The 27,648-nt window shown below is 38.5% G+C and overlaps 3 protein-coding genes across 3 annotated transcripts; 1 reads left to right on the forward strand and 2 right to left on the reverse strand.

The window, feature by feature from the left end:
- Window positions 1-2,140: 2,140 nt before the first annotated feature.
- Window positions 2,141-11,027, reverse strand: LOC120714928 (integrin alpha-M-like). Its single transcript, XM_040001544.1, has 9 exons — window positions 10,822-11,027; window positions 6,982-7,084; window positions 6,621-6,712; window positions 6,198-6,268; window positions 5,310-5,424; window positions 3,328-3,455; window positions 3,058-3,200; window positions 2,617-2,767; window positions 2,141-2,341 (listed from the first exon to the last, which is right to left on the reverse strand). The coding sequence occupies exons 1-9, from the start codon at window positions 10,880-10,882 to the stop codon at window positions 2,156-2,158; spliced, it is 1,050 nt and encodes a 349-aa protein (XP_039857478.1). The 5' UTR covers window positions 10,883-11,027; the 3' UTR covers window positions 2,141-2,155.
- Window positions 11,028-12,280: 1,253 nt separating this feature from the next.
- Window positions 12,281-16,103, forward strand: aldoab (aldolase a, fructose-bisphosphate, b). Its single transcript, XM_040001543.1, has 7 exons — window positions 12,281-12,411; window positions 13,695-13,813; window positions 14,058-14,324; window positions 14,420-14,580; window positions 14,931-15,189; window positions 15,312-15,511; window positions 15,644-16,103. Exons 2-7 carry the CDS (start codon window positions 13,702-13,704, stop codon window positions 15,734-15,736), a joined length of 1,092 nt encoding a protein of 363 aa, XP_039857477.1. The 5' UTR covers window positions 12,281-12,411; window positions 13,695-13,701; the 3' UTR covers window positions 15,737-16,103.
- A 1,674-nt stretch (window positions 16,104-17,777) lies between these two features.
- zgc:123217 (uncharacterized protein LOC641414 homolog) lies at window positions 17,778-27,188 on the reverse strand. Its single transcript, XM_040001545.1, has 7 exons — window positions 27,087-27,188; window positions 26,508-26,522; window positions 26,210-26,372; window positions 20,594-20,862; window positions 19,822-19,970; window positions 19,294-19,643; window positions 17,778-18,793 (listed from the first exon to the last, which is right to left on the reverse strand). The coding sequence occupies exons 1-6, from the start codon at window positions 27,130-27,132 to the stop codon at window positions 19,311-19,313; spliced, it is 975 nt and encodes a 324-aa protein (XP_039857479.1). The 5' UTR covers window positions 27,133-27,188; the 3' UTR covers window positions 17,778-18,793; window positions 19,294-19,310.
- Window positions 27,189-27,648: the final 460 nt, after the last annotated feature.

A 27,648-nucleotide genomic window follows, 5' to 3' on the forward strand; every position in this document is an offset into this window, starting at 1 on the left:
CATCATGAAGTCTGCAACCTGGACAGAAATATTATATCATCTGTTTTTTAATAGTTATTCAACTGTATTCTAAGCACCAGCTGTCTGTTAGAATGTGATTTTTTTTCTCTCTCTGTTGGCAGAGGTATAAAAAATGCGCAGGAAAATCTGACGTGCATGGCAAACTTCACCGACGATATTTAGGGAGGGATAAACACACATCAAACATAAACGAACCATTTGCCTGTCTCCATAATTGAGAGCATTTTCTCTTCTTATGTCAACACTCTCTCATGTTTACCTGTCAAAGGCTTGTTACAAACTATGAAACACATCGTGCAGACTTATGGATGTTAGAAGAAAAGTAATACTGCTCATGAAGGAGACTAAAGGCAGGAAGGTGTCCTTTAAAACTAAACATGTTAATAGGACCTCCCTATTTATATCATAGTTTATGATATAGCACGTGTATTTCAGTAATAGCCTGCTGATTTCAGTGTAGTGGTGAACAGTCGCACAGCTCACGTAGGCGTTATCTGTGATACTCCTTAACTATAATTTATCCAAATTAACTTCAGTTAACCATTCAGACGGTTCTTTTGCAATGAAAAACATAAACACCCATGCTGCCGGTAGGTTTCCTCAGTGCCAGCTGTTAACATTATAGCTGCTTATGCAGTAACCATGGTAACCACGGACTCTGAGCGGCTGGATCGACGGAGGTCAGACAACAATTTTACATGTATGATCTTAAAACAGGACACAGCCACTATACTTGCTGGCCTCATATCAAATGTGAAGGCAGACTGAGTCTATGTTTGACGTTTTTTATATCTAATCTTCCTTTTCAAACATTTAAAGAGCAGCGAGTCTGCAGCTGAGGGAATACAAACTCAAACTGTCGGAACAGGTTTGCTCGTTTCTTGGATTCATTTGGTGATTTATTAAATGTATAACTGTTATTCTAATCTGCTGCCGAGTCTCTTACACTTTTCTTTATGCTGTATATTTTCACGTCTCTGGAATAGTTGGCAGTTAGATAGTCAGCTGGGAAACTCTGTGTTAACTCATGGAGCTGAGGATATCGTGGATATGCTGACCTCGCTCCGTGGTGTACAGGGCCGTTTACCCTCATGATTAATATTCACTATAAAAATATTAGCCGAACATCATGAAGTCTGTATGTGTTTCATAGTGTCGAACAACCTTTGTACAGTTAAAGCCAGCAGTTACTACATGACAGAAACACCAACGTTATCTCTTTTATGCGTTTATACGCAGGTCACGCTGATTACTGAACAAAAACCCAAAGATCAGATGTTAAACAGATTTATTTGCTCTCTCTCCTCCTTAAACATGTTTTTAATGTTAGTTATAATTCAGAATTGGCGACTGAAACATGTAGGACACATAAGAACATCAGGAAATAAAACACCGATAAATATAACCTCAGTAAAATAAGTCAGCGGGCGTTACTACAGCTGTGTACCGGGGCCTGCGCTTTGTTGGTGGGATTGCTTGCGAGGCGAGCGGGTCTATCCCACGCTTTGCCGTGAGACAGGGCAGACATCTCCGAAATCATCGAAGCACTTTTGCAAAGAGGCTGTATCTTGACAAACCGACCAGACACATGAAGATTAAATCACTACATTCTTGGCTAAAAAAATATTAAAACGGTATTTGGTGACACACAAACAGGGTTTTTCAAAGTTCAGTTCTGTTAGCTTCCACATGCAGGTTGTTGTGTGCTAGAAACAATGGCCACCAGGCCAAAGCAATGGTTTTGACTCGATCAGCGTTAACCCCACCCCCTGAGTTTGATGGGTGAGGCTGACAGATAAAATTATTTCAAGATGAGAGCCAGGCGCCAGGACTGCCAAAATAAAATAAATAAATATATCATTAAATAATTAATTAAATGTGTCAATAATTAATTAAATGTGTCAATAATTAATTAATTACATGTGTCAATAATTAATTAATTACATGTGTCATAACTATTTATTTAATTAATTAATTCCAATTGTAATTAATTATTGCCACATTTAATTAATTATTTAATGGTGTATTTAATTAATTCATTATGGCAGTCCTGGCATTCCATAACAAGCTGTTTAACTTAAAATGAGACAAAATTTGTAACATGCAATAAAAAGAATACAATGTGACAGGAATTTTAACAAAGCTTTAATGTTGAATGTATATTTGTACCTTCAATGGGAAAAATTTTGTCCTGTAGATTCTGTCTTATTTCTTCAAGTGCGCTGAATTCCTTCACTTCAAACACATGTTTTTCTGAGGGAGATGATGCAATGCTGTGCAGTTCTTGTTTTGCCTCAGGTTTATCAAATGCATCCCCGACCTGGAGATTGGAAAAACTATGATTAAGTTTTCATACTATTCAAGATCATTTGCTGACTTTGGTAAAATACAGTCCTTAAATCTCACCTGATTTAAAATGAAATCTACACACAGATATAATACTCTCTAACACTGAAAAGAACTCAAATCAACAATAACAGTTATTTCTTGTTCACTGAATGGCAGAACTAATTCACAGCATGTCTGACAAGTGACAGCATCATCAATCAATACGAAACTCAATATTCTACAAGTTTAAATAACTGAAGTGCTTACCCCAATAACAAATCGAGCAATTGATTTATTTTTTGCTTGCTCTACTGCACCTTTCAGGTTCTCACGGTCATTAGATGCTCCATCAGTAATTACAATCAAGACCTTCTTCACATTTGGTCTGGAGCCTTGCTGTGGGCTGAAAACTTTTTCCCTATCAAATAAAAAATAATAATAAAATGAAATTTCAACACAAAGTATTTTTAAAAGTGCACCTTGTGGTCATACATATTTCAGTGTCATTCATATTTTTCATAATTTTTCCAAAATACAGATATTTTTGTACTTTGCAGATGCAGCATTAGATCTGCATGTATTTCAAATTGGCCTTGGTTTGTGCCATCTTGTCCACTTTGTAGAACATAATACTGAACATGCACGGTATTACTGTGGTCAGATTCACTGAAAAATGCAATGCTTCAGTAATATCTTTACATCACTTACACAACTTCTTTGATGGCCTTAGCCGTGAAAGTCTGTCCCGTGTGTTGCTGAATTCTATTGATTTTATCTTCCATTTCAGTTAAGTTAAATTTTTGAAAGTTAAAATGAATCTGTGGTGCACTGGAGAACTGGGAAACAGAAAACTGAAAGAAAGAAAAAATATGTGAAACATGTGTTAGATTATATTTTATGGTGTTAAATGCAAACAAAGATGTAATCTATGTCATGATTTGCTGTTATTTAAGTAGCAGAGGGACAACAGTGTCTCACCTGTGTGTCACTTGAGAGAAATGATACAATTAGATCTCTCACAAACTTCTTCATTGTTCGAAAATCAGGACCAGATACGCTGCCTGAACCATCCAACAGAAAGGCAAGGTCGGCTTGTGTTTCACAGTCTGTCAAAGAAATGGATTCAAAATTAGATTTGGTTTTATGGGGTGATTTTTATATTTTTTCCACTCATATAAAAAGCAAAGCAAAAGAATTTTGCACCTCGGTAAAGGCATTATGAATAACACAAAGACAATCTATGTAGTATGCATTTGCTAGTTAATCACTAAATGTACGTATGTTTGTCTATTTAGTGGCATAGCTCAGTCGCTGTTGTCTATGTTAGTTTAACAAGAGAGACAAGAAGATTAAGGGATTAAATGAGTTTGGTCCAAAAATGCTTATCAGGGTTTTACCAAAGTTAATGTATAGGATCTCCAACCACAATTATTCTTAGTCTTATTGTTTACATTTATTTTTATTTCTTTAAGAAAATACAGAAAAGCTTAAATGATTTGAAATCCCAGAAGGTTGATTGTGCTCATGTGGATGCAGTGTTTACGGTGGGTTTCATCACTCATCCAAGTGTCTTTCTCAGTCTCAGGTGACTACAGGATTTTCCAACCTTCTAAACATCCAGATGAACAGAATCGACTCTGTCACTTAGAAGCAGGACAAAACATCTCAGTTTCTTACACAAACGTCTTGTGAGTTAAAAATATTTGTATAACATGACTCAAAACAATTAGTACAGACTACTAGACCTGTTCAATCAAGAAATAACTTAAGTAGAACCTGCATGACAAACTGAAGCATGCTAAAGATCTCAAAAAGCATCATGCCACGATCTAGAGAAACTCAAGAAGAGATGTGAAATATATCTTTGACATCTGTAAGTCATTTCTAAGTTTTCTGGACTCAAGCAAACCATGGTGAGAGCCATTATCTACAAATGGAAAAACTAAGAACAACTAAGAACAGGTGAACCTTCTCAGGAGTAGCCAGCCTACCAAAATTACTCCAAGAGCACATCGGCGATTCATCAAGAAGGTCACAGCCATACCCAGACCAGCATCTAAAGAACTGCAGGCCTCACTTGTCCCAGTTAAGGTCAGAGTTCGTGATTCAACAATAGAAAAGAGACTGGGTAAAAATGGCATACAAATAGAGAGTTTGAGGAGAAAAATCACCAAAAAAGCACAAAGACTCGTCTCACATTTACCAAAAAATATCTTGAAGATTCTGGGGAAATATTCTGTAGACTGAAACAAAACCTGAACTTTTTTAATTGTTTGAGTCCAGTTAAATCTGGAGAAAAACCAACACAGCATTTCATTAAAAAAGCATCACACCAACAATCAAACATGGTGATTGCAGTGTGTCTAGGGCTGATTTTGCTGCTTCCTAATGATTTGGCGTAATTGATGGATCTATGAATTATGTTCTCGACCAGAAAATCCAAAATGATCATGTCAAAAGCTCAAGCACATTTGGGTCATGCAACAGGAGAATGATCTAAAACAACCAGCAAGTTGAACTCAAGTTGAGAGAATAAAGGTTTTGAAGTTGCCTAGTCAAAGTCTGGACCTAACGCAGATTAACATGACATTAAAAAGGGCATTCACAGTCTAAAACCCACCGGCGGGCTGAATTAAAACACTTCTCAAAAAAAGAAAAAGTGTGCTGTGGAGGTATAGTAAAGACAAAACAGAAGCTCTAACTTTCCACTCCGATTTTATTCATCACAACACATTAACTGAACACGTCGCGCCACACAACTCGACAAAACCCATCCTCCCTACTTGGGTGTGAGTGGAGCCCTCTAGTGGGCCGCCACAGGGCCAAAATTTCTCCACAGCCACGTGACACACTCATTGACATTTTTTCCTTAATAAATGGAATCATCATTTAAAATCTTTTTTTTTCTCAAAAACATTATTCATTGTAGGTACATTTTCACAAACTCTGTTTACTATTACCGTCAAGAGAAGATGGTATCGGTGGTCCAAATGAATTAGAACTGTCAATCTGAAAGCACACACCGTTGTACATGGTGATACTTTTGCAGTGCTTTGGGATGGATGGACAACACACCTAAAAACAGACAAAGACAAGTTCTGATTAGGCTGATTATTTCCTGTCCCTGTTTCCTTTATTCCATATAAAAATCAATCAGATCTGAAAAAAATAAATTCCCACATAAATCTTCAGTATCAGCTAATGTTTTTGTTTTTTTAAAAGAATTTCTGATTCTGCTCTCTTTCAGGAACATGCGTGTGAATATGTGACAGGTTACACCTGTGGGAACTCTGGAGGTGTGGTACTCAATCCAGGCTACAGAGCTCACTCAAAATACAAACCTCACTTCTATTCCTTTGTCATCTTTCTACATTCAGAGAGACCTGCTTTTCCTCTCTATCTACACCACACTGAACATTATCTGTACCAGTAAATCGTAGAAGGTCTGGGTCTTATGTAGCACTTTTCTTATACAACCTCACTCATTCACACCCACTCAAACAAATGATTTTTTTCCTATGTAAGTGCTTTCTATCTGACATTTACATGCATGTATACTCTGACAGATGCATCAGAGTGCAGCTTGGGGTTAGTATCTTGCCCAAGTATGCGTGGCATGCATTCTGGTGCAGATGGGACCACAGTCACCCAGTAACATTAAGCTAATATGTAAAATGTGTTGTTGTTTTTTTAAAATTAGCTGATTCTGTGGAGAACCACTGGGAGGTTCAGTGATTTTTCACAATGCAATTTTTAACACAAGACATTTTACATACATAAGACAGTTGAGTTGGATCATCGGTGATTTTAAAAAGTACTTAAAATAAGGTCTGGAGCTAGCAACTCACCACAGTGTTTTCTCCAGAGGGATCACTTGCCATTGACATACCAAGGGACACATTAGCTGTCAAATCTGGGGCTGTATTTAAAGAATGCAATATTTGTTAAAACACAAAAAACTCCTTGATAATGGAAGAAACAGTGAAGCCGAAGACTACAAAGCACCTCAATTAATACACTTCCCTTTTTACATGATCAATTTACACGGCATTTACAACAGAAAGGAATGCAACACAGAATTCAAGTTCACTATAACTTCATTTCATAGCTGTAAAAATTTAAAAAGTAAGTTGATCTCAGTTTTGAAGGCTCAATATTAAATACAAAGATATCAAACCAAGTTTCTGTGCCAGGGTCTGAGCAGAATTTTTGCAAAGGTAAAATAGTTACTGTTGAAGTTTTAAGACATTTACATATTAATGGTTACCTACCTTCTAGTTTTATATCTTGACATTTTGGAGGAGAAGTGGTGCAGCTATATATTCCCCCATTCTCCTGTTCAAGTGGGGCACTGACGATCAAACTATGGAGATAAATCCAGACCACAATGTAAGTCTAGAGAGCAAACTGTGGTTAAATACACTACATATCTTTTCTGTTAAGAAATATTGCATGTTTGTTCATTTATTACTAACCTATTATGATGTTTGTTAGAAGAAAATTAGTAATAAATAGCAATATTCTTAAAAAGCAAATAGTCCAATTGCAAGCATAGATTTAACAAACATGTATGTGTGTGTACGTGTGATACACTAACATACACACACTTTATCAATGTGTCTTGAGACTTACTCTGATTTTCTTTGAATCACCTTGTACCCAAAACCAGGAGCAGAGCTACTCAGGGTCTTCCAAGCCCCAGGATCAATATTGAAAGAAAGCGCAGGATTTAACACTGAGAATTAAAGAAGCAAAAAAAAAAAAAAAAACATTTGTTTTACTATAAACAACTTTATATAGTAATAGAGGTACTCTAATGTGATTATAGCACCTCTGTTGAATACCACATACAGAAAATTGTATAGAGTCTGTGTTTCTCTTTATTTGTGTTGGAGTGTAGCAGTTTGAACTGAGGTCTGCCTCAGTGGGTGATCTTTTATTACAACTAGAGAGCACATAAGCTAGATATTTTTAAATTCTAAGAACTCAGAGCAATTATTGTCTTGTAAAACACACTCAAGACTTCAGTTTGGAGTCAATTTTATGTCTTAAATTCCATATATACAGTCAAAAGTTTGGACACATCTTCTTATTTAATAGTTTTTCTTTATTTTTAGTACTTTCAACATTGTAAAGACATACTAAAGACATCAAATATATACATGATATATTGAATTATATAGCAAAGAAAAAAATATAAATAACTCTAAATATGTATTATATTTTACATTCCTGAAAGCAGCCACCCTTTGCTTTGCTGACAGCGCTGCAAACCCTTGGCCTTCCCTTAATGAGCTTCATAATGTGGTCAGCTGAAATGGTTTTCACTTCACAGCTGTGCCTTGTCAGGTTTCATTTGGGTAAATTCTTGCCTTCTTGATGAGATTGGGACCATCAGTCAGTGTGTTGTGCAGGAGTCAGGTTGATACACAGCTGACAGTCGTATTTGACAACTGCTAGAATTCATATTATGGCAACAACCAATCAGCTAAGTAAAGAGAATTGACAGTCCATCATTACTTCAAGAACTGAAGACAGTTGGACTGCTGAGTCTTGTCCTGTGGAGGTGGTCACAAGCGCATGGCACAACATAGAAGAGCCACCTCCACAGGACAAGACTCAGCGGTCCATCTGCATCTTAAGGATAAAGGTCACTCTTTCAAGGATGCCAATGTTCACATTTTGGACAGAGAGGACAGATGGTTTGAAAGAGGAGTGAAAGAAGCCATCTATGTCCACTGTGAGCGACCATCTTTGAACAGAGGCGGTGGTTTACGACCAGAGATGGGCAGTAACGCGTTACTTGTAACGCGTTACTGTAATCTGATTACTTTTTTCAAGTAACGAGTAAAGTAAGGGATTACTATTGCAAAAACGGTAATTAGATTACCGTTACTTTCCTGTAGTAACGCTGCGTTACTGCGTTACTAAAACCGTGATTTTTTGCGAGAATGTCTCACGACAGTGACGTAAGCGAGTGTGTCGTTAGTGACAACAGCTGTCTGCAGATCAACAATGGATCACATATCGATTGTGGGAGAGAGTATGAGCGTGCAGCGTTTAAAGTGTGGAAGTACTGACCTTACTTTGAGTTTGATTCCATAAAAAGTGACAAAAACATTAGCGTCCATTGTGCGTGGGAAGAAAACTTCTTTTTACAGCGAAAAAAAACCCCTAAACTTCCAAGCAAGCACCGAGTGCGCAACGACGTAATGGGAAACTCACAGAGAAAGTCGCGGATTCTTCACCACGGCACACCTGCACCAGGGTAAACCTCCGCCTACCGTAGTCCTGCTTTACAGGTGAAAATAGAGCAACAGGACCGCTGAGTCTTTGACTTTATTTATTTTCTGCTGTGTTTTACTTGCATCTATTTGAAAGAGTGAGTGTAAACACAAAAAATATTTTATTTTATGTGCTGGAATGTGCAGAAAATAGCTTTAAATGTTAAACTAATTTATTCAAGTCAGAGAATGTTGCATATAATTAAATTTTTGCTTGATGCATAAAGTTAAAAGATTAAAACTGATAAAACAAGTTAAAAAAAAAGAGACTTTTCCATTTGATTACATTTTGTATGATGGATTATGTAGAAAAAGTAGAATTGGGCTGAAAGATCTATCGCTTTATCACCTCTTCAGGTTGTAAATCGTGTTTTTAAAAAGTAACTAAGTAACTAAGTAATTAATTACTTTTGAAAATAAGTAATCAGTAAAGTAACGGGATTACTTTTTTGGGGAAGTAATCAGTAATTAGTTACTGATTACTTTTTTCAAGTAACTTGACCAACACTGTTTACGACACCAACTCTCTGCCATTTATAATCCAGTTTTGAGTTCCCTCCCCAGACGCCTTAACGCCCACTCACATCCTCGGCCATCTGACCTCAGGAATTCACATGATAAGGTGGGGCCAGGTTTCACAATGAGCTCACCAGAAAACCTGGCTGATTGGGACCCACACCCAGTTTCACACCTTGGCTCAGGCGATTAGTGGATCATCAGCGGGTCCTTTTGTCCCTCTGTGGGGGGATACTCCCACTAGGATTATATCTGGGACTCTCCACCATTTGACGTTAGAACTGAAGAAGCTTCTCGGATGAGAGGTGAAACGTCTTCAAGCAACTTAAAAAAGTCCAGACGCTTTTCTTTGCAAGCTCCTTTGACTACAATGACATGGATGACTGAGAACCTTCACAGACATGTTCAGAGGAGTGTGAGAATCAGGCCTTTATGGTCAAATATCTGCTAAGAAACCACGACTAAGGAAAAGAAACAAGGAGAAGAGATTTTTTGAGCCAAGAAAGACTAGGATTGGACATTGGACCAGTGGAAAGCTGTGCTTTGGTCTGATGAGTCCAAATTTGAGAACTTTGGTTCCACCTGCTGAGTCTTTGGTGAGTGTGAACGGATGGTCTCTACATGCATGGCTTCCACTGTGAAACAGGGGGTGTGATGGTATGGGAGAGGCTTTGCTGGTGACACTGTTGGGGATTCATTCAAAATTTAAGGCACACTAAACCAGCATGGCTACCAAAGCATTCTGTAGCGACATGCCATCCTATTCAGTTTGCATTTAGTTGGACCATCATTTGTTTGTAAACAGGACAATGATCCCAAACACACCTACAGCTTTGTAAGGGCTATTTGACCAAGAAAGAGATTGATGGAGTGCCGCGCCAGATGGCCTGTCCTCCACAGTCACCTGACCTAAACCCAGTTGAGATGGTTTGGAATGAGATGGACCGCAGAGTGAAGGCAAAAGGGCCAACAAGTGCGCATCATCTCTGGGAACTCCTCCAAGAATGTTGGAAAACCATTTCAGGTGACGACCTCATGAAGCTCATCAAGAGAATGCCAAGAGTGTGCAAAGCAGTAATCAAAGTAAAGGGTGGCGATTTTTGAAGAATCTAAACTATAAAACATGTTTTTGATTCCATATGTGCTCATTTATAGTTTTGATGCCTTCAGTGAGAATCTAATGTAAATAGTGATGAATATAAAGAAAAAAAATTAAATGGTTTCATAACCCCCTGAAAAGTAAATTTATTAAAACATTTTAATACAATGCCATGCCCTCAAGTTTAATTCTTGTCAACACAGTGTTAGTTAAATTATTCATCACGGGATCAAAAAGTACAATGTGACACTGGAAACAGGCCTCAAATATGTGATGATTGCATTAGCACAGAATTATTTATGGATTAATAATCAAGAATTAAATTTTGCAAAATTATTTATGAAAGGGTTTTTTCACTCAGTGCATGCTAGAGGTGAAATGCAATCAAAATATTGTACTCATTAAGCTATTTTTACACTCTGAAACTAACTGGACTGATCACACGTCTCAGTAAGTTTGCTTCACAGAGGAAAAAAAAGGAAATGAGCACAACAGACATACTGCTCCATAATATTTTACTTAAAATGAAGGCATAACTAGACAATGAAAGATAAAAGGCACAAACTGCCTTACCTGACAAGAATATTGTAGCACTAATTAGCCAGTTCATTGTGTTACTCCCATGGAAAATCATTTTAACTGTGATATTTGGTTTTATTTTTAATTTTCACTGCTGAGCAAGGTGCCACTTCTGCTGAAAGCATGTAAGAAGGAGCCAAAAAGCAGAAATAATCAGGTGACTGATCAAAGCCGAGGCATCTTTAGAGGAACTCGATGAAGGAGGAGTTTCAATAGCGGCAGCGCTGTGTTATATAAGAGAGACTGTGGTGGTGGGTGGCCAACTTTTAATTTAGTTTAAGCTCTAATTTTCTTAAACAATAGTATAACAGTAACGTTTATTGACATGTGGACAACCAGATGAAATTATTTTAAATATAATTAAAATGTTAACATTTAAATAAAACCATCTGCCTCATTAGCAGGTCTAAGATAAATTTTTTGCTGAAAATTTGAGGTCAGTCCGATCAAATTCTTTTTGTTTATCACATTAAATTGTAAATAAGAAAAGGGAATGTTGAGCATCTAACATTATGACTATTACTTTCCCTGTAGTTGACTAGCAAGTTGAATTTGCTTCTTCAGATTTCTACTTAACACATCTATTCCTGTTGCATTGTTCAGCCCGCAAGCCCTCCTGTCAGGAAGTTGGCCTCTTTTACGATGAGTGCGTGCCACTAAAAAAAAGTGTAGCGTGCACTACAAAACCCAAAGTCTGAAACTGTGAGAACATCCGAGTTGCAAAATTTTATGTCTTTTCATGTCTGTTTTGTGAGCTGAGTGAGAGACACAGAAACAGATGCAAAGTGCAATGTGCCCCGAAAATATGAACCTGCAACCTTTCCCTAGCTTGGCGGTTGACCTCTTCCTGCAGAGCACAGACGATCAAGAAAGGTCGAGAAAAGGTCAAGGATCAGTGTGCTGTGTTGCTGCGTCTGGTTTGGATTTCTAAGGGCAGGTTGGCAATGTTGCAACATGCTCAACCCTCTCTCACTCTCACTCTGTTTCTGTGTGTGTCTGTGTGCACACAGACACACACATTTAGTGCATTCTACGTATACCCCCAAATTTATCTTCCTTCACATACTATTTCAAATGACCTCCAGATATTAGATGTTCTTCTTTGGTGAGGCAGCATATTTTACAATAACTGCAGCTAAATAAAATGTTTAATATAAGACAGAATGTAAAGGATGTGCTTGGAAGATGCATAATTTTGTTTAAGGAGAGTGTAAGAAACACTTACATAGTAGGCCATTCTTCCCTGCACATTTCTGGATAATATCGTCTACTCAACCCCTTCTATGTGGACTTCACCTAAACCCTAACTGCCTGTTATTCCATCGCATTTTGTGCCGTTCACTGAAACACTCTTTGCCCTTTGAGTGGCTGCTTGCTAGCACGTTACTCCAGCCCCAGTCCTGCTGAATGTCACAAGCCATCTCTGGTTGCATCCTGTTCTTTTTATAGTTGGGCAGCTGAAATGTGAGGGGTCACAATGGGAGGATAAATACAAGGGCCGGCAGGCTTGCAGGGGTGTCGCAGACGAAGGCCGGATCTTCTCCCTTCTTCTCTCTTCTCTCAGCTCTCCTCGCAACCTCAAAGGTAAAAGATTGAATTCATGCCCATGAAAAAAACAGCATTTCAAGTGGATTTGTTGGTTAGCTATTGAATGTTATGTTATAATGCCTTGGCATAATGAGAGGCTTATGACCTGTATACCAGAGATAAAATAAAAACAGTGTTATGCATCTTCTTGTAGCTTTCACAACTGTGTGGTTAACATGACTCGAACTATATCAGTGTAACCCGCAGGTTCATGTCTGTTGGTTAAATGCAAGTGTGCGTCTTTTTTTTTTGTTACTTCAACGTCAATGAACCAGATGCTAGACAGATGAAAATATCTCATCACTTTCTATAGTATAACAATACTAAATAATGATTGTGATGAACTGTGAGAATGATTCTCCCTTGATATTAAACAAAGCTGGTCATTTTTGGTAAACTTCAGTCACCTACCTTTATCTGATGCAAAGTTTCCATTGAATCGTTGGTCAGTGGTGACTCAATAGTCTGACTAATTTCTTGCTTTACTAGATAAATTCATCTAGACTGCCTTCTGCAATCTGGCATGCCTCATCAACAGCCGGGTGGAACGCTGCACATTTTCTTTTATGCAGCCCATTCATGCTACATGAGCTACAGTGCACTCACTGCCTCATGCAAGCAGTATACTGGGTACACTGGGTATATTTAGTCTAACGTATTGATAGTGGCAACAGGGTGACAGTTGGAGGAGGTATGCGATAGAGGCCAGTCAAGAGGAATGGTGAGGGAAGGGGGGCTGTGGAGGGGAATGGAAAGGTCAGGGATAAGAGGCTAGAAAATGGAATAGGTCACGGACGTGCACACGATTTTTTAAGGGTGGTCAGATGCATGGAGGGTGGGGCATGTGATGGTGGTGGAGGGGGATTTGTGGTAGTTCTCTGACACTGGATCCTCTGTGAGGCTACATATTGTGCCTGGGGAATAGTGTGAAACCAGTGCACAAGCTGCTGCAGCAGTTAAAGCTTAAACAGCTGCTGTCGCATGTAGGACACAAGCTGGTCTGGGTTGTTTTAGCAAAAGATAGTCTGACAGGAAAACATAAAACCATGAGCCAGACGTTTTGTTTTGTTTTTACCACTTCCTTCACACAATCAACCCGATGTTCTGTGCTCCTTTCATCTAGCAGTTTCCCACACATATACCCTGAAACTGTTACACTCAAAAGCAGATTTGCAGTGCAGTATAACCTTTCGCCTTGGCACACTGTAAAAATGTATAACCCCTGTGTCATGTTCATTATTAATTTTTCAAATTTTTGTCTTCCCTCTATTTATATCAAGAGTCAGGATGCCTCACGCATACCCTTTCCTCACTCCTGAGCAAAAGAAGGAGCTCAATGATATTGCTCTGAAGATTGTGGCTCCAGGCAAAGGAATCCTTGCCGCAGATGAGTCAACTGGTAAGAAAATGAACCTATATACTAACAATCAGTTCTTTGGGACAGTCAACTCAACAGTTGCCAAAAACTATGGCTTAAAGGATTGCAGTTAGGCTACAGTTGAAACTGGTTTCACTGTGTGTGTTTTCTCAGACCTGAACTGAAACATTTCTGCAAACGTGCAGACAGACTGTGGCTTCCAACATCTAATAATATACTATGTTTTTATAGTCAATCTGATTTTATCTGTTTCTATAACCTCCAGGCAGTGTGGCCAAGCGCTTCCAGAGCATCAATGCTGAGAACACTGAGGAGAACAGGAGGCTGTACCGCCAGCTCCTCTTCACTGCTGACGACCGCATCAATCCCTGTATTGGTGGCGTTATCCTCTTCCACGAGACCATGTACCAGAAGACCGACGATGGCAAGCCTTTCCCTCAACACCTCAAAGAAAGAGGCATGGTGGTGGGTATCAAGGTCGACAAAGGTGTTGTCCCCCTGGCAGGAACCAATGGCGAGACAACCACCCAGGGTGAGCACAGAAAAGATCCAGACATCATCCGTATTACATAATCATCTTTTAATACCTTTATCTAACGTATTGTGTATGTCTTTCCTTCCTAACAGGTCTCGATGGGCTTTATGAGCGTTGCGCCCAGTACAAGAAGGATGGTGCTGACTTCGCCAAGTGGCGTTGTGTTCTGAAGATCACCCCCACCACGCCCTCAAGACTGGCTATCATAGAGAATGCCAATGTCCTGGCTCGCTATGCCAGCATCTGCCAGATGGTAAGACACAACAGACAGATAACCCAGTTTAACTGAATTTTACAAGATTTATTATTGGGTCTATTTTAAAAAAAAAAAAAAAACATTAAAATATTTTTGCTGTTTTTGCTTGTGCATTTGATATGATCATGCCACACACATACTTTCTGCATGGGTAAAAACACACAATGAGGAAACCTCATAATGTGCCAACAAGCTCAAAAAACTTTTCTCCAAATTAATACTATGTCATAGTATTATCAAGGCAGCATAACATTAAATTTTTAAAGTCTTCACTTTTGGATTTCAGGTCTTGTCTTCTTAATATGAGCTCCTATTTTACCCTGTCTTTGTGTCCTTGCCTTTCCTAGCACGGTATTGTCCCCATTGTTGAGCCTGAGATTCTTCCTGATGGTGACCATGACCTGAAGCGTTGTCAGTACATCACTGAGAAGGTCCTGGCTGCCGTCTACAAGGCCCTGTCCGACCACCACGTCTACCTGGAGGGTACCCTGCTCAAACCCAACATGGTTACCGCTGGACACTCTTGCTCACACAAGTACACCAACCAGGAGATTGCCATGGCAACTGTTACTGCCCTGCGCCGCACCGTTCCCCCTGCAGTTCCTGGTAAGAAAGTACATCACACGCTTGCTGATATGCACACTTTTACACTTTTTTAGACATAATCTTTTATGACTAATCTGCATTAGATCTGCAATCTGGGTTGCTAAACTCTACCTGCTTTGCAGGTATTACCTTCCTGTCTGGTGGTCAGAGTGAGGAGGAGGCCTCTGTCAACCTGAACGCCATGAACCAGTGCCCCCTGCACAAGCCCTGGGCACTCACCTTCTCATATGGCCGTGCACTGCAGGCCTCTGCCCTGAAAGCCTGGGGTGGGAAGAAGGAGAATGGAAAGGCATGCCAAGAAGAGTTTGTAAAGAGAGCTCTGGTATGTCTGAATATGAACTGTGTAACTAAAATATAAAGCTATATGAAAGAGTTGTATTATTATTATTAACATCAAACTCATGCTCTAGAGTCCTCTTGTGCATTAAATAATATCATATTTTCTATCTTACAGGCTAACAGCCAGGCCAGTGTGGGCAAATATGTTTCCTCTGGAGCCAGCGCTGCTGGTGGAGAGTCACTGTTTGTGGCTAATCATGCTTATTAAGCATAACCACCCTTTTTCCACCCCTACCCCTCCATTATTACATCATCACGGAAAAGGACACGTCCCTTAAGGCACCACCTATGAAATTCACACTCTACTATTAAACGCTACAACAGAAACAGCAGTACTTTTACATCTCAGTAGGAAGCAAAAGAGAAAGAAAGAAAAAAAGCTTTGAGTGGTTGCTGCAGCTAGAAGACTAAAACACGTTCTTCCTCCATTCCCTTAGCTTTTATTTTTAAACACTTTTTTTCAGGTGACGATTCCCACACTGTTTTTACACAACTTGTACTATTTTCCTTGGTCTGCTTCCAGTAAGTTCAGTATATGATTTATACTGTTACCATGGAATAAAGTATTTACCGTAGCGTGATGCTTTCCTTCCTTTTTCTGGTTTTACTTTGTGTTTTACTTCTCACTGCTCAACATTTAAGTTCCCATGAAACTAACACTGTCAGTTGCCATAATAATTGCACTTCAAGCAGAAGTAGCCTTACGCGGTTTACTGATCTAGCTTTATTTTTATTAGCAAATGAAGTTTGCTGATGGGACTGTAAGGTAGCAAATTACCAAACAGAAGTAAAATATGTCCTTGTTACTGTTATTCTAAAACCTCTGTTCTAACTGTTTCGGATCCCCAGAGGATTGATTCTTTGTTACAAGTTGAACTGTTTGCACATAAAAGTAGAAGCATTAAGAAAAACAGTCAACGCAGAAACCTTTCCCTTATAGTCAGGGAATTCAGTAGTACTTTGAAAAAGTACATAATAACCAACTTCAACTGCAGGAGATGGAATAAATCCTAAATAATAAATAAATAAAATAATACATTTTATACTGGGGCTTTGGAGGCCCAATTTAATCCTCAGCTGTCTTCTGACTGGCTGCCCCTCACATATAAAAGGTTTGAACAGGAGTTTGTCTTTGTAGGTTTTCACTAATCCAGGTCATGATAGTCCAAGGAGCTTTGATAGAAACCTACTGGACTCCTTTGGGTCCATGAAGAGGTTTCACCTCTCATCTAAGAATCTTTTTCAGTTCTGAAACCAAATGGTGGAGAGTCCCAGCTATTTAAACATTAATGGGGGTTGTCATAGAGCAGCTGCTCAAATAAGTTCTATCATTAATTAATGTTTGAATTTTAAACATGATCAAATTGTCTGTATTATCTGGCTATGTACTTTTGTATTAGAAATTCTTCAGTAATTTTAAAACAACTGATCATCTGCAGTGCAATGGTTTATTTGAAGATTTTCAGTCAGGATTCAGAGCTCGTCACAGTAAAGAAGCAGCTTTAGTGCAGGTTACAAACATCTTGTAGTTGTTGATCCCAAATGTTCCAGCACGAGTACTGACGGGGACTACAAAGAGACATCATCTTTCTCCTATACTGGCTTCCCTTCATTGGCTCCCTGTTAAATCCTGAATTGAATTTAAAATCCTGCTCCTCACATCTTATCTTCATGACCTTTAAAAGTAGAATGGGAGGCAGAGCCTTCAGACCCCCTCTCTGCTTTTAAGATTAGGCTTAAAACATTCCTTTTTGATAAAAGCACATACTTATGGTTGGATAAGGTGATCCTGAATCCTCCCTTAGTTATGCTGCAACAGGCTGCTGCGGGATTCCCATGAGTGTTTCTTCTTCAGTCACCTTTTTCAATCACTATGTTTTATACACCTCTCTAAATTTAATTATAAGTTATTATTAAACTCTGGCTCTCTTCCACAGCATGTCTTTGTCCTGTCCTCCTCTCATCTCCCTACCCGTCACCCCTCACTCAGCCTGGTTCTCCTGGAGGTTTATTCCTGATAAAGGAAGTTTTTTTATTCCCACTGTCGCCAAAGCGCTGGCTCATAGGGAGTCAGTATGATTGTTGGGGTTTACTATGTTTTCTTTGTAGTATTGCAGGGTCTTTACCTTACAACATAAAGTGCCACGAGGCAATTGTTGTTGTGATTTGGCACTATGAGTATCAGATGAGTATCTAATAATGTAACAGGACATACATCAAACATAACAGGAAATAAGCCACTTTAACGATCCTTGATACATCCAGGTTTATTTAAGAAGCCTGAGTTTAAAATATTGTTTTCTTGATCTAAAATTTCCATTTTCTCTGATTAGATTGGAGCATGGCGTAACAGGAAGAGCTACATGTCAAATTTAAAGGTGTCAGCCGTTCTCTTGGACAAAGAAAATGTCATTGGGTGCATCAGTTGCAGTTTCAGATCAAGCCTTTGACCATAAAGTACGGTTTCAAAGAGCATAACTGGTGACAGCTCACAAGCCCGAGACAGAAGTCATCGTGACCACATCCATCAGTGTATCAATGCAGAACCTCTCTTAAAAATTGCTTCCCCAAATGTTCCCACCCACAATTTCCCTGTCTCCTCAAATACTCAGATCACTAAAATAAAACTCATATTTCAGAGTTCTGGGAAGGTTTAAAATGACATGAGCAGTCTCTGAATTAAAAATCTATAACAGGAAGAAAAAAAGCCAAAACCAAAAATCTAGTAGATGTTGTACGTTACGTCCAAACATACACAACTGAGCATATTTACATATTCATATATCTTCTGCATATCTCTTCCAGTCTTGTACATAATGTTCAGTAACACCAGCAAATCAGAATTAGAACCTTTAATTTTAGCTTGTTTCCATATCCAAGGTACTCTAGTTTGGCTGAAAACACAAATTGATTTATAAAGTGATTAACAAAAGAAAAAATATTGATGTAGTGAGTGTAGTGAAAGAAAAGAAAAGAAAAGCTGATCCACCCGAGCTACAGTGCAGTTATGTTATAGTTGACTATAATGTTTTTTAAAATCAAAATACTTTAAAAACCAATTACCAATTTATGTAAGTATTTTTTAACATTATATAATAGAAAAACACTTTGTTGTACTAAATATACATTGATTAGTGTGCCATTACATCTAACAAATTCATGCATCGTCATAAACTTTATTCATTCAGTCTAAAATACATATGAGTGGGTGCTAGTTTACGCACTGTACCTTTAAAGACCCCTTTAAAGACAAAAAGAGCAGAAGTAAGTAAGTAAGTAAGTAAAATTTATTTATATAGCACTTTTTAAGACAAAAAAACGCTGTTACAAAGTGCTTCACATAAAAACATGTCAAACGAACAATATTAGAAGAAATATAAAAGCATATCAAACAAGCAATAGTACAATATAAATATAAAATAAGACAGCATATTACCCAAATGCCTGTCTAAACAGATGAGTTTTAAGCTGTTTTTTAAAAGAGGCCACCGTGTCGATGGTGCGTAGTGAGGAGGGTAAACCGTTCCACAGTATTGGAGCCAGGGTTTGAAAAGCGTGATCCCCCTTTGTTTTCAGACGAGTCCGTGGAATAGATAGACGACCACTATCAGTGGATCTAAGAGTTCGCTTTGGAGAATAGGGTTTGAGAAGCTCCGAGATATAGATGGGGGCCTCACCTTGTAGAGACATAAACGTAAAGGTGAGGATTTTAAACTTATATCTATACCCAATCGGAAGCCAATGCAAGGAAGAAGAGAAGAGAAGAGGAGATATTTTTAGTGTTAAACTAAAATGCAGTCTAGCAACATTTTCACTGAGAAGATAAAAAATCCAAGCTCAGGAGCAAACTTGGCTGAATTTCCAGAGTTAGTGCTGCCAGTGGAGTTGTTGCTGCGACACACAAAGCTGCTGTCTGTGTCGGTGCCACTAGAAGTAAAGCTCACAAAGCCCACATTGGCCCCCGCTACTTGATTTGTGATCCAAGTCTGGAATTCAGACACTCGAGCGTAGACCTCAGGGAAACCTGCCTGAGCACAAGGTACTCCAAAACTGGTAATACCAGCCTGGATCCACTTGGAACCCTGTTTGCACTGCAAGGGTCCACCTGAGTCCCCCTGAAAAGAGTAGGATAAAACACAAACATTAAGAAGGGGACTGAAACCGCATATTCTCAAAACTAAAAAAGTTTATATTTACATTATAGGGCTGAAATTGCAAAAAAATAAATAAATAAATAAACATGTTTTTCTGTAAGGGAGAATACATATTACAACAATTTGCTTTTGTTTTAACCTGGCATGCTCCTTTGTTCTGTTGCCCCGCACAAATCATTTGCTGAGTGATGTTCGCATCTTCTGCTGGGATATAATTGCAGCTGCACTGTTTGTTTCCAATAACAGGAATCTGAACTTCTTGGAGGGGTGCATTAGCTGGCAAAGTCTCTGTGAAAGGCAAAGCATGAAATGAGTCCACTTTCGTCCAGTCTCACGAATTCAAAAGTATTTTCAATGGATATGTGCAAACGATAACACGAATGATGATGTGATTATTCAATATCTAAACTCCCACAAAAAACTGACATTCCTGTCAGCAACAAACAGTTTGTGCATCTGTCTAGCAGTTCAGGCACCAAAAAGTATTATGCGAATATGTGAACTGCGCACCTTGCAGGGTGAAAAACTTTAATAGCAACAACTTTTAAAGGAAGTAACAAAGAGCGCATTGTGTGTGACGTCTTCTTTTGCGCATGCGGGCCACTTTGAGGGCCATTTCAGGGGAAGTGGAAACACATGGAGAAACAGCTGACTGTAATGGACATAATGACACCACGGGGGAAGTCGAACAAAACACATTGAACATGAAAAATCCTGGCTTTTCAAAATAAAACAGGAAACATTGAGAGACATGACAAAACAAGCTTGACAATAAGAAACACACTGGGTCACAGACCCAGCCCCTGACAGTTGACATGCAAATACAAATTTAAGTGGCAAAGCGAGACTAGAAAAAACCTGATATGATGCTTCCACCTCCACCAGCTACACAGATTAAATAAAAATCTCACCATTCTTTCTGAGTTTGCCCCAGCCAGTGGCCCAGCAGGATGTGGAGTTGTAGAACTGACTGGAGCTACTTGCCAGGCAGATAGGTCTGATGTAGTCAGTGAAGTTGACAGGGCTGCTGAGCTTCATCAGGGCAATGTCGTTGTTCAAGTAAGAATTGTTGTAGTTAGGGTGGACAAAGACCTGCGACACACTCTGTTTCACCTCATGAGTGTTAGGCCCAGCCTGAGTCTCTCTCCCGAAGTAGAGCGTCCATGCACTGAGTGAGTTTCTGTATTAAATGAATAATAAGGAAATCAGTCCATGGATTTAGAATATTTTCTCAAACCTGTCATGACCTATTTTGTTGGCAATTGGTTTTTATTGTATTTAACCACTAGTGCAAACATACATCCATTATCTCATCCAATTCAGAGTCACATGAGCCTAATCCAGCTGTCATGGGGTAAAAGGCAGGGAACGCTGTGGGCAGGACAACCATTCACATGTACGGCCAAATTATAATGACCAATTAATCTAACTTCATGCATGTTTTTGAGCTGAGAGTAGACCCAAGTGCCACACAGACGGAGGCAGATGAGGCAGACTCCACACAGAAAGGCTTGAACCTGATTTGAACCCTTGACCTTCTCAGTGAATGGTGACAGCGGCAACACCGCAACTCCATGCTGCCCGATAGAAACCTGTGTGCGAATTTACAAAAAAAAAAAAAACAAGGTGTGACGACAGAAGCTTGTGCCCAATCAAAGTCAATCAAACCCAAGTGATGAACTAGATAAACAGTGTGTTTATAGGTCACCCTGACTTATACTAACTTCACAAACCACAGGGTCAGAAGCTAACTGTAAAAAAAACTTTCTACCTATGTAATCAAAACTTTTAACTATGCATATAAACCATCAATATTTCCCCAACTGAACTTGTACGTGTTGTGCAAACAAATAGAACTGCCACAGACCTTCCATAACCACTACTGAGTTAAATTATCTAACAAACACATTAATACAAAGTTATGAAACAGAAAAGTAGCTTATATGGGTGGTAATTTTGTGCAAAAACTACTTTCTTTGCATGTATACACTGGTCAGTGGCGGTCCTAGCCTGTTTGGCGCCCCGGGCGAACACTCCCTCTGGCGCCCCCCCACCACCACCACCACCACCACACATACACACATAAAACATATTAAGGATTGTACATTAACATAAAACTGTTGTCGAAATTCACCAGAGAAACGCACACACACACGAAGAGAGAGAGAGTATGCATTGTATGCAAACGGCTATCAAACAGCCATCACAATTCGTCATACAATGAGAACAGGACTAATCAACAACTGACAATGACTAATTAATATTAAAATCTGTAACATAATGTTTGGAGTTTGTTTGTCTGTTACTGTTACTATTTTTACCATTTCTTCTTGGAGCAACTGTAACTCACATAATTTCCTTAGGGATTAATAAAGTATTCTGATTCTGATTCTGATTGTTTCAGGATGACCTGCCATTATCCAATGACACATCTGCTTACCTGTATCTTTTGCTCGTTTCTCCTCCTCTCCTTTTATCTTTTTTCTAAACTGAGGACCTGATGGCTTTAAACTTTTCTTGTCCATCTTCCATCTTGGTTTTCATTTTGCACTCCAGAACACCCATCCCCCAACCCGAGGATCACCACAACATAACCTAACACACCTACACCTTAGTTCACAGATTCACTTTGTCTAGGGTTTATTTCTGAGATTTCACACAACCCAGGATTCAAATCATGAATACATAATGGGCTTGGATTTACATCATTATGAATGAAATGTGCTCCCCTGTTGACAGGTTGTGTGTAAGACTTTAAATCATCAAACTGTAAATTCTACATTTTAAATTGTTATTGATCCCTTTACCCCGAGTCCTAAAGCGCATATTTATTTTCTTACTCTTCTTATATATATATATATATATATATATATATATATATATATATATATATATATATATATATATATATATATATATATATATATATATATATATATATATATACACTTTTGCTTATTCTAACCAGGTTTTACATTTTTGTCGCCTTTTAAAGTTAATTTTTCACTGACTTATTTGGCTTCGAGTTCGCTGCTGGGCTCTCTCTAGAACACATGTGTCGAACTCCAGGCCTCGAGTGCCAGTGTCCAATTTTGGCCCAAATTGAAAGATCCAAACACAACACAACATGATCTTTGCATGATCCTTTTCAAATTTGGTGTTCTTGCAACTGTATAATTAAAACCAGCCCACACAGGGACAGTAACTTGTTATTTAAATTATTTACTGTCTATACTTGGCCACGTCTTGGTTTGAACATGAGACTTATATTTATAGAAGTCTATGTATGAGATCTATGTAGAGTGCATTGAGCTCTCTTTAGACTGCAGATGTATCATGCAAGTTTAAAATGAAGAAACGCTTCATTTATGAGACAGTGTGTTATCAAAGTGTGTTACAACAAAGCAAAGTTACAAAGTAAAAGGTTAAAAAGTAATGCATCCCACTTATTACAGCGTCATTACAGCTGTGCAAAACATACTGTGGTCACATTCTGTAATACATTAATGTAGCACATTACTGCACTGAACTGACTAATCGGGTTACAGTTATAATTATGTGTTTAGTTGTGTTACCCAAGTTGCTCAGTTATCTGCATAATGTAGCCTAAGGTATATATTGGTTATTATGTGAAAATGTATATCAGGTCTTGTTATGGAGCGATGCAGAAGGAATGTAACAAGTAGTGTGACAATTTTTTTTTCAAGGGAGTAGTTAAGTAGTGTAATGCATTAGCTTTTTTAAAAAAGTAATGAGTAATGTCTAATAGATTACTTTTTTGAGTAACAACCACAATACTGGCTGTAAGAAACTGTCATAGACATGGTAGTAAATCTGTAAATTTCAGTTCTCCAAATAAATAAATTGGCTCTATTGTATAATCATTTCTACCACATGGAAGCAGATACCATTCACGACTCACTTCCCCACTGTGGCATAACTTTTCAGCATATCCTTCTGCTTCCCTGCTTCTCTCTGACTTTCAAGTAAAGCCAAAAATGCTTTTACATAAGTAAGAATAAGCAATAAAACATAAAATTAAAAGCCCTTATCTTGCAGTATGCTCATGTATCACCAAGACTGGAAAGACTCGAAGAATATAAATAAGGAATTAGGAGACCTTTATTTGGGTCATTACAAACAGTGTATTGGGTGAACCTGTTTGAGTCTAAATTAATTCCTGGTGACTGATCTGACTGCTAATTAAGCAGATATGTTGCTAATTAGGCAGTAAAATGAGCCACCACCACTAAGTTTCAGTTAGGTGTTGACCTGGATATTTGCCTTCTGGCAGAAAGACTAGGAAATCCTTCGAGAGAACAAAAAGACCAGTGTAGTGCAGGTTTTGCTGGATGAATGGGCCAGACACAAGACGTTCACCCAGAAGACAAAAGTCAAAACTGAATTCCCACTTGGGTTCATGTTAAGGGAAAGTAGGGCACTTTTATAAATGTAATGTAGAGGCTTTGTTGGATCAAATTACGCAAATTGCACAGAAATACAGAAAAAAAATAAGTTTAAAAAGTCTAAATGAAAAAATTTAACTTATTTTACACATGACACAATCTTGTGTGAGTGAGTGAAAGCCTTGCATTTGACCTACTTATGTACCAAGACTTCCTTTACCACATGACTTTTGTATGTGCATTGTATCAAACACTGTGACAGAACTTACAGCGTGAAGGAACTGAAATAGATCGTGTGAGTTCCTGCCTCATAATACCCAGCAGTATTTACATAACAGCAAAGTCCATCCAGGAAAAAAGAGCGTTTTTTACAGGACTCTGCGCAGTCCTGTAAAACTTAGCACATCCCACTGACTGGATAGGAATTACAAGGATCAGTAGCAATAGGTGCTTATCTGATCATCAGGAGTTCTGATGTTCTGGCAGTTTGCTGGTCTGGAGCATTCAGGTGTGCATTCACACGATGGCATAATCTATCCAGGATTGGATGTCCCAGCAAATGTTCACTTTAAAAAAGGGGTTAGATCTCAGGGTATAGAGGCCCGGGTAGCGTGCTAAATGTTAGAGCTCATCACGGTACAATTAAAAAAAGACTGAAGAAAGAAGAAAGAGCTGCCAGGAGAAAGCATTTTCTCTCTAAGAAAGAAACAAAACAAAGCATGGAAACATTGTTCATGTTTGCAAAGTTTCATTTGAACAAACCACAAAACCTTTGCAACAGTTTCCTTTGAATCGATAAGATAAAAATGGAGAAAATGTGTCCATACTGTACACTGCCATGTATGGTAAAAAACAAACCCAGCATGTCAGCACACACACTTCAAACCACCAGTCGATCATGTGGTGTAGGCGTGACGATTTTAACACCCACAGGACCACAGCACCTTGCAGTCAGCCATGAAGTATTCTGTACATATACATGCTTCAACAAGCTACTGAACTGGATTAATTAGGTCAATTCACCCTCACAGCATCAGGTTTGACTTAGCATGTTATTTTCACTAAAGTCAGGGTGACTAGTCTGAATGTGTGACCTTTAAATGTACTGTGTATGACACGACAGGAAGACATGCTAAGAGGATATTTCTTCATCCGTTGGCAGACGCCTGTCATGGTACAAAATTGTTATCACACAGGTTGACTATTGTGCAACAAGCAAAAATTCAAGTTACGAGGAAAACATCTTAAGCGTGAAATTCTTATTTATCAATCAGATGTCAAAGCAAAGCAGTGAAACATCACCAGGTTTGAGGATTAGATGTAAAGGAAAGAGCCACTTCTTGACAAAATCTTTTTTACTGATTACATCTATAAAAGGTACCGCCAGCTAACACTGCTATCAGTGTTGACACCTTATCATTCTGTCTCAGGAACAAGCCTGTAGTCACACTTAGACACACACTTCCTTCTGCACATTTATGGTTTGTGGCGGCAAGTTTGTAGAAAGAAAGTAGATCCTATATAAAGCACAAAATGTTTTTTGTCACATCAGTTCATTACTATTGTTTGCTTGCCTGTTCAACAGTTTAAGCACCAGAAGACGAGTGCCACTTAGCACCATTGTATTCAAGATAACATACAGGAAATAACTCATTTCAACATTTAGAAGTACAAATAGCACTGAAGGCCAGACGTAAATATGTTAATTTGATTTTGTACAGCCGTTCTTTTAATAGTTTATTAACATAAATATTTGTTCTGATGAGCTGGAATCACCATTATTCACTGAAGAAACACCTTCTGCACAATAGTGAACTGGTTGAACTTGTATGTTAGTTATGCTCGTTATCTGTCACCAACAAATATTTGTATCAGCTAACTTTATTAAAACTGCTCTGTGAACACGTCTATCAGGATATTTTAATCAACTTTTAATTCACATGCTTCACTTGTTTTTTGAGTCTCTCACTGATGTTTGGTTTCTTTGAGGTCTGCTGGGCAACATAAATAATCTGACGGCTTTTTTTTTGGTCTCTAAAATACTGAATTTGAACACAATGTTCCCACATAGACTTCCGGTAAAAACGTGCAATACAGAATGAAACAAAGAGTATATCTTACGTTATAATGCAGTGAGCTGCTGTGAGCACCCACTGGTCACTGATGAGGGTGCCTCCACAGATGTGAGATGATTGATAGTGTACGCTCACCTGCCAGGGCCATGACCCAGCTGGGGCATTCTGACCACCCACTATTCTTGTATTGAGAGGTGCCACCCCACAATCTGACAGAGCAAAGACAGCTGGGTGTCAGTTAATATGCAATAAAATTTCTCATGCTTGATTCTAGTCACACTGGAATATGAACATTCAGAGTATTTACACAGTTGTATGGTATATATGAAATGTGATGTGCTCACCCTGAGCCTTTGAGCCTGTAAGAATAAGAGAAGAAGTCACTAGAAATTATAACCTTTGTGAATGTTGCCATAATTGTGTAACAACAGCCACATGGGGACACTAGAGTTACAGCTTTTTTTCCTTACTTTACCTTACTTTCCTTAACTTTTCCGTAACTGTAAATACAGCTAAGTGGATCACATTTTACTCTCATTATTTCAAGTCAACAAATTTGACTTGATGCAGGCCGCACTGTATTTCTGTTGAATACATGAAAAACTTTCTGCATTGTGATGTTACATTGTGGTTTGTTCTGACACATTGAAGACTTGTTGTTACTAAGTTACTAAGCAAAAGGTTAACAAAAATAGTTTAAGCATTGCTGATAACCAACAGTACGTCTGTTTAATGAAGCAGTATTGCTGTAATTCCTGTTTTCATAAAGTTCATACTGACAGCAGAGGGTTTGTTTTGCTTTACTTTCTCTTACATTTTTTACACAATACACTTCAATACAAAACCATCATTACCCAGATTCTCAAACATTATACAAAATAGCTCTAACAAAACCAAAAAAGCTGTTAAAGATTAGGGCTCACCTTGCAGAGTGATGAGCGCACACACCAAGAGGATCCAAGCTGCCATCCTGTGCACTCACAGTAAAGTTGTATTTACAATAAGCAGAGGTGTCATTGTGATAACTTTCTTTCACTCCCTATTCTAACCAGTTTGTCAACATTCCAGCATAACTTAAGTGTCACGATTCTGGGTTTTGTACCCTGCGTTTTATATTTGGGACTCTGTTTTCTGTTTGATAGTTTCCATTTGACTTTGTTATAGTTTGCTTGGGTTTTTATTCTGATTTTGCATTCATCATATTCTTTGTTATTCTTTTTCCAGCCCTCCTACGATCCCGATGCCAAGTCTGTGTTTCTTCCATGTTTTGTCTTTGTGTTTACTTTGGCCTGTCAGGTTCACGTGTGTTAGCCTCAGTTTCAGTGTTACCTGTTATAGTTTGATAGTCTCTTCTCCTGTGTGGGTTGTTTTTCAGTTTTGCTTCTTTCTTGCTCATTAATTGATTCTCTGTTCACCTGTGCCTTCTTTTCCCCAGCTGTGTCTCTTAATCATGTCTATTTAAGTCCTCAGTTTCCCTCTGTTCTT

Source organism: Simochromis diagramma, unplaced genomic scaffold, assembly GCF_900408965.1.
Source record: "Simochromis diagramma unplaced genomic scaffold, fSimDia1.1 OVJJ01000421.1, whole genome shotgun sequence".
NCBI lineage: Eukaryota > Metazoa > Chordata > Actinopteri > Cichliformes > Cichlidae > Simochromis > Simochromis diagramma.

Coding starts and splice junctions, on each gene's coding strand:
- LOC120714928 (XM_040001544.1), bottom strand. CDS start 10,882: ATGATTTTCCATGGGAGTAACACAATGAACTGGCTAATTAGTGCTACA. Junction 3,456..5,309: donor GATACCATCTTCTCTTGACG/GTAATAGTAAAC, acceptor TTTCTTTGACAG/ACTGTGAAACACAAGCCGAC. Junction 2,342..2,616: donor TTGCTCGATTTGTTATTGGG/GTAAGCACTTCA, acceptor TCCAATCTCCAG/GTCGGGGATGCATTTGATAA.
- aldoab (XM_040001543.1), top strand. CDS start 13,702: ATGCCTCACGCATACCCTTTCCTCACTCCTGAGCAAAAGAAGGAGCTC. Junction 13,814..14,057: donor TGCCGCAGATGAGTCAACTG/GTAAGAAAATGA, acceptor TATAACCTCCAG/GCAGTGTGGCCAAGCGCTTC. Junction 14,581..14,930: donor ATGCCAGCATCTGCCAGATG/GTAAGACACAAC, acceptor TGCCTTTCCTAG/CACGGTATTGTCCCCATTGT.
- zgc:123217 (XM_040001545.1), bottom strand. CDS start 27,132: ATGGCAGCTTGGATCCTCTTGGTGTGTGCGCTCATCACTCTGCAAG. Junction 20,863..26,209: donor GCAGCTCACTGCATTATAAC/GTAAGATATACT, acceptor CATTTAATACAG/AAACTCACTCAGTGCATGGA. Junction 19,971..20,593: donor GGGCAAACTCAGAAAGAATG/GTGAGATTTTTA, acceptor TGCCTTTCACAG/AGACTTTGCCAGCTAATGCA.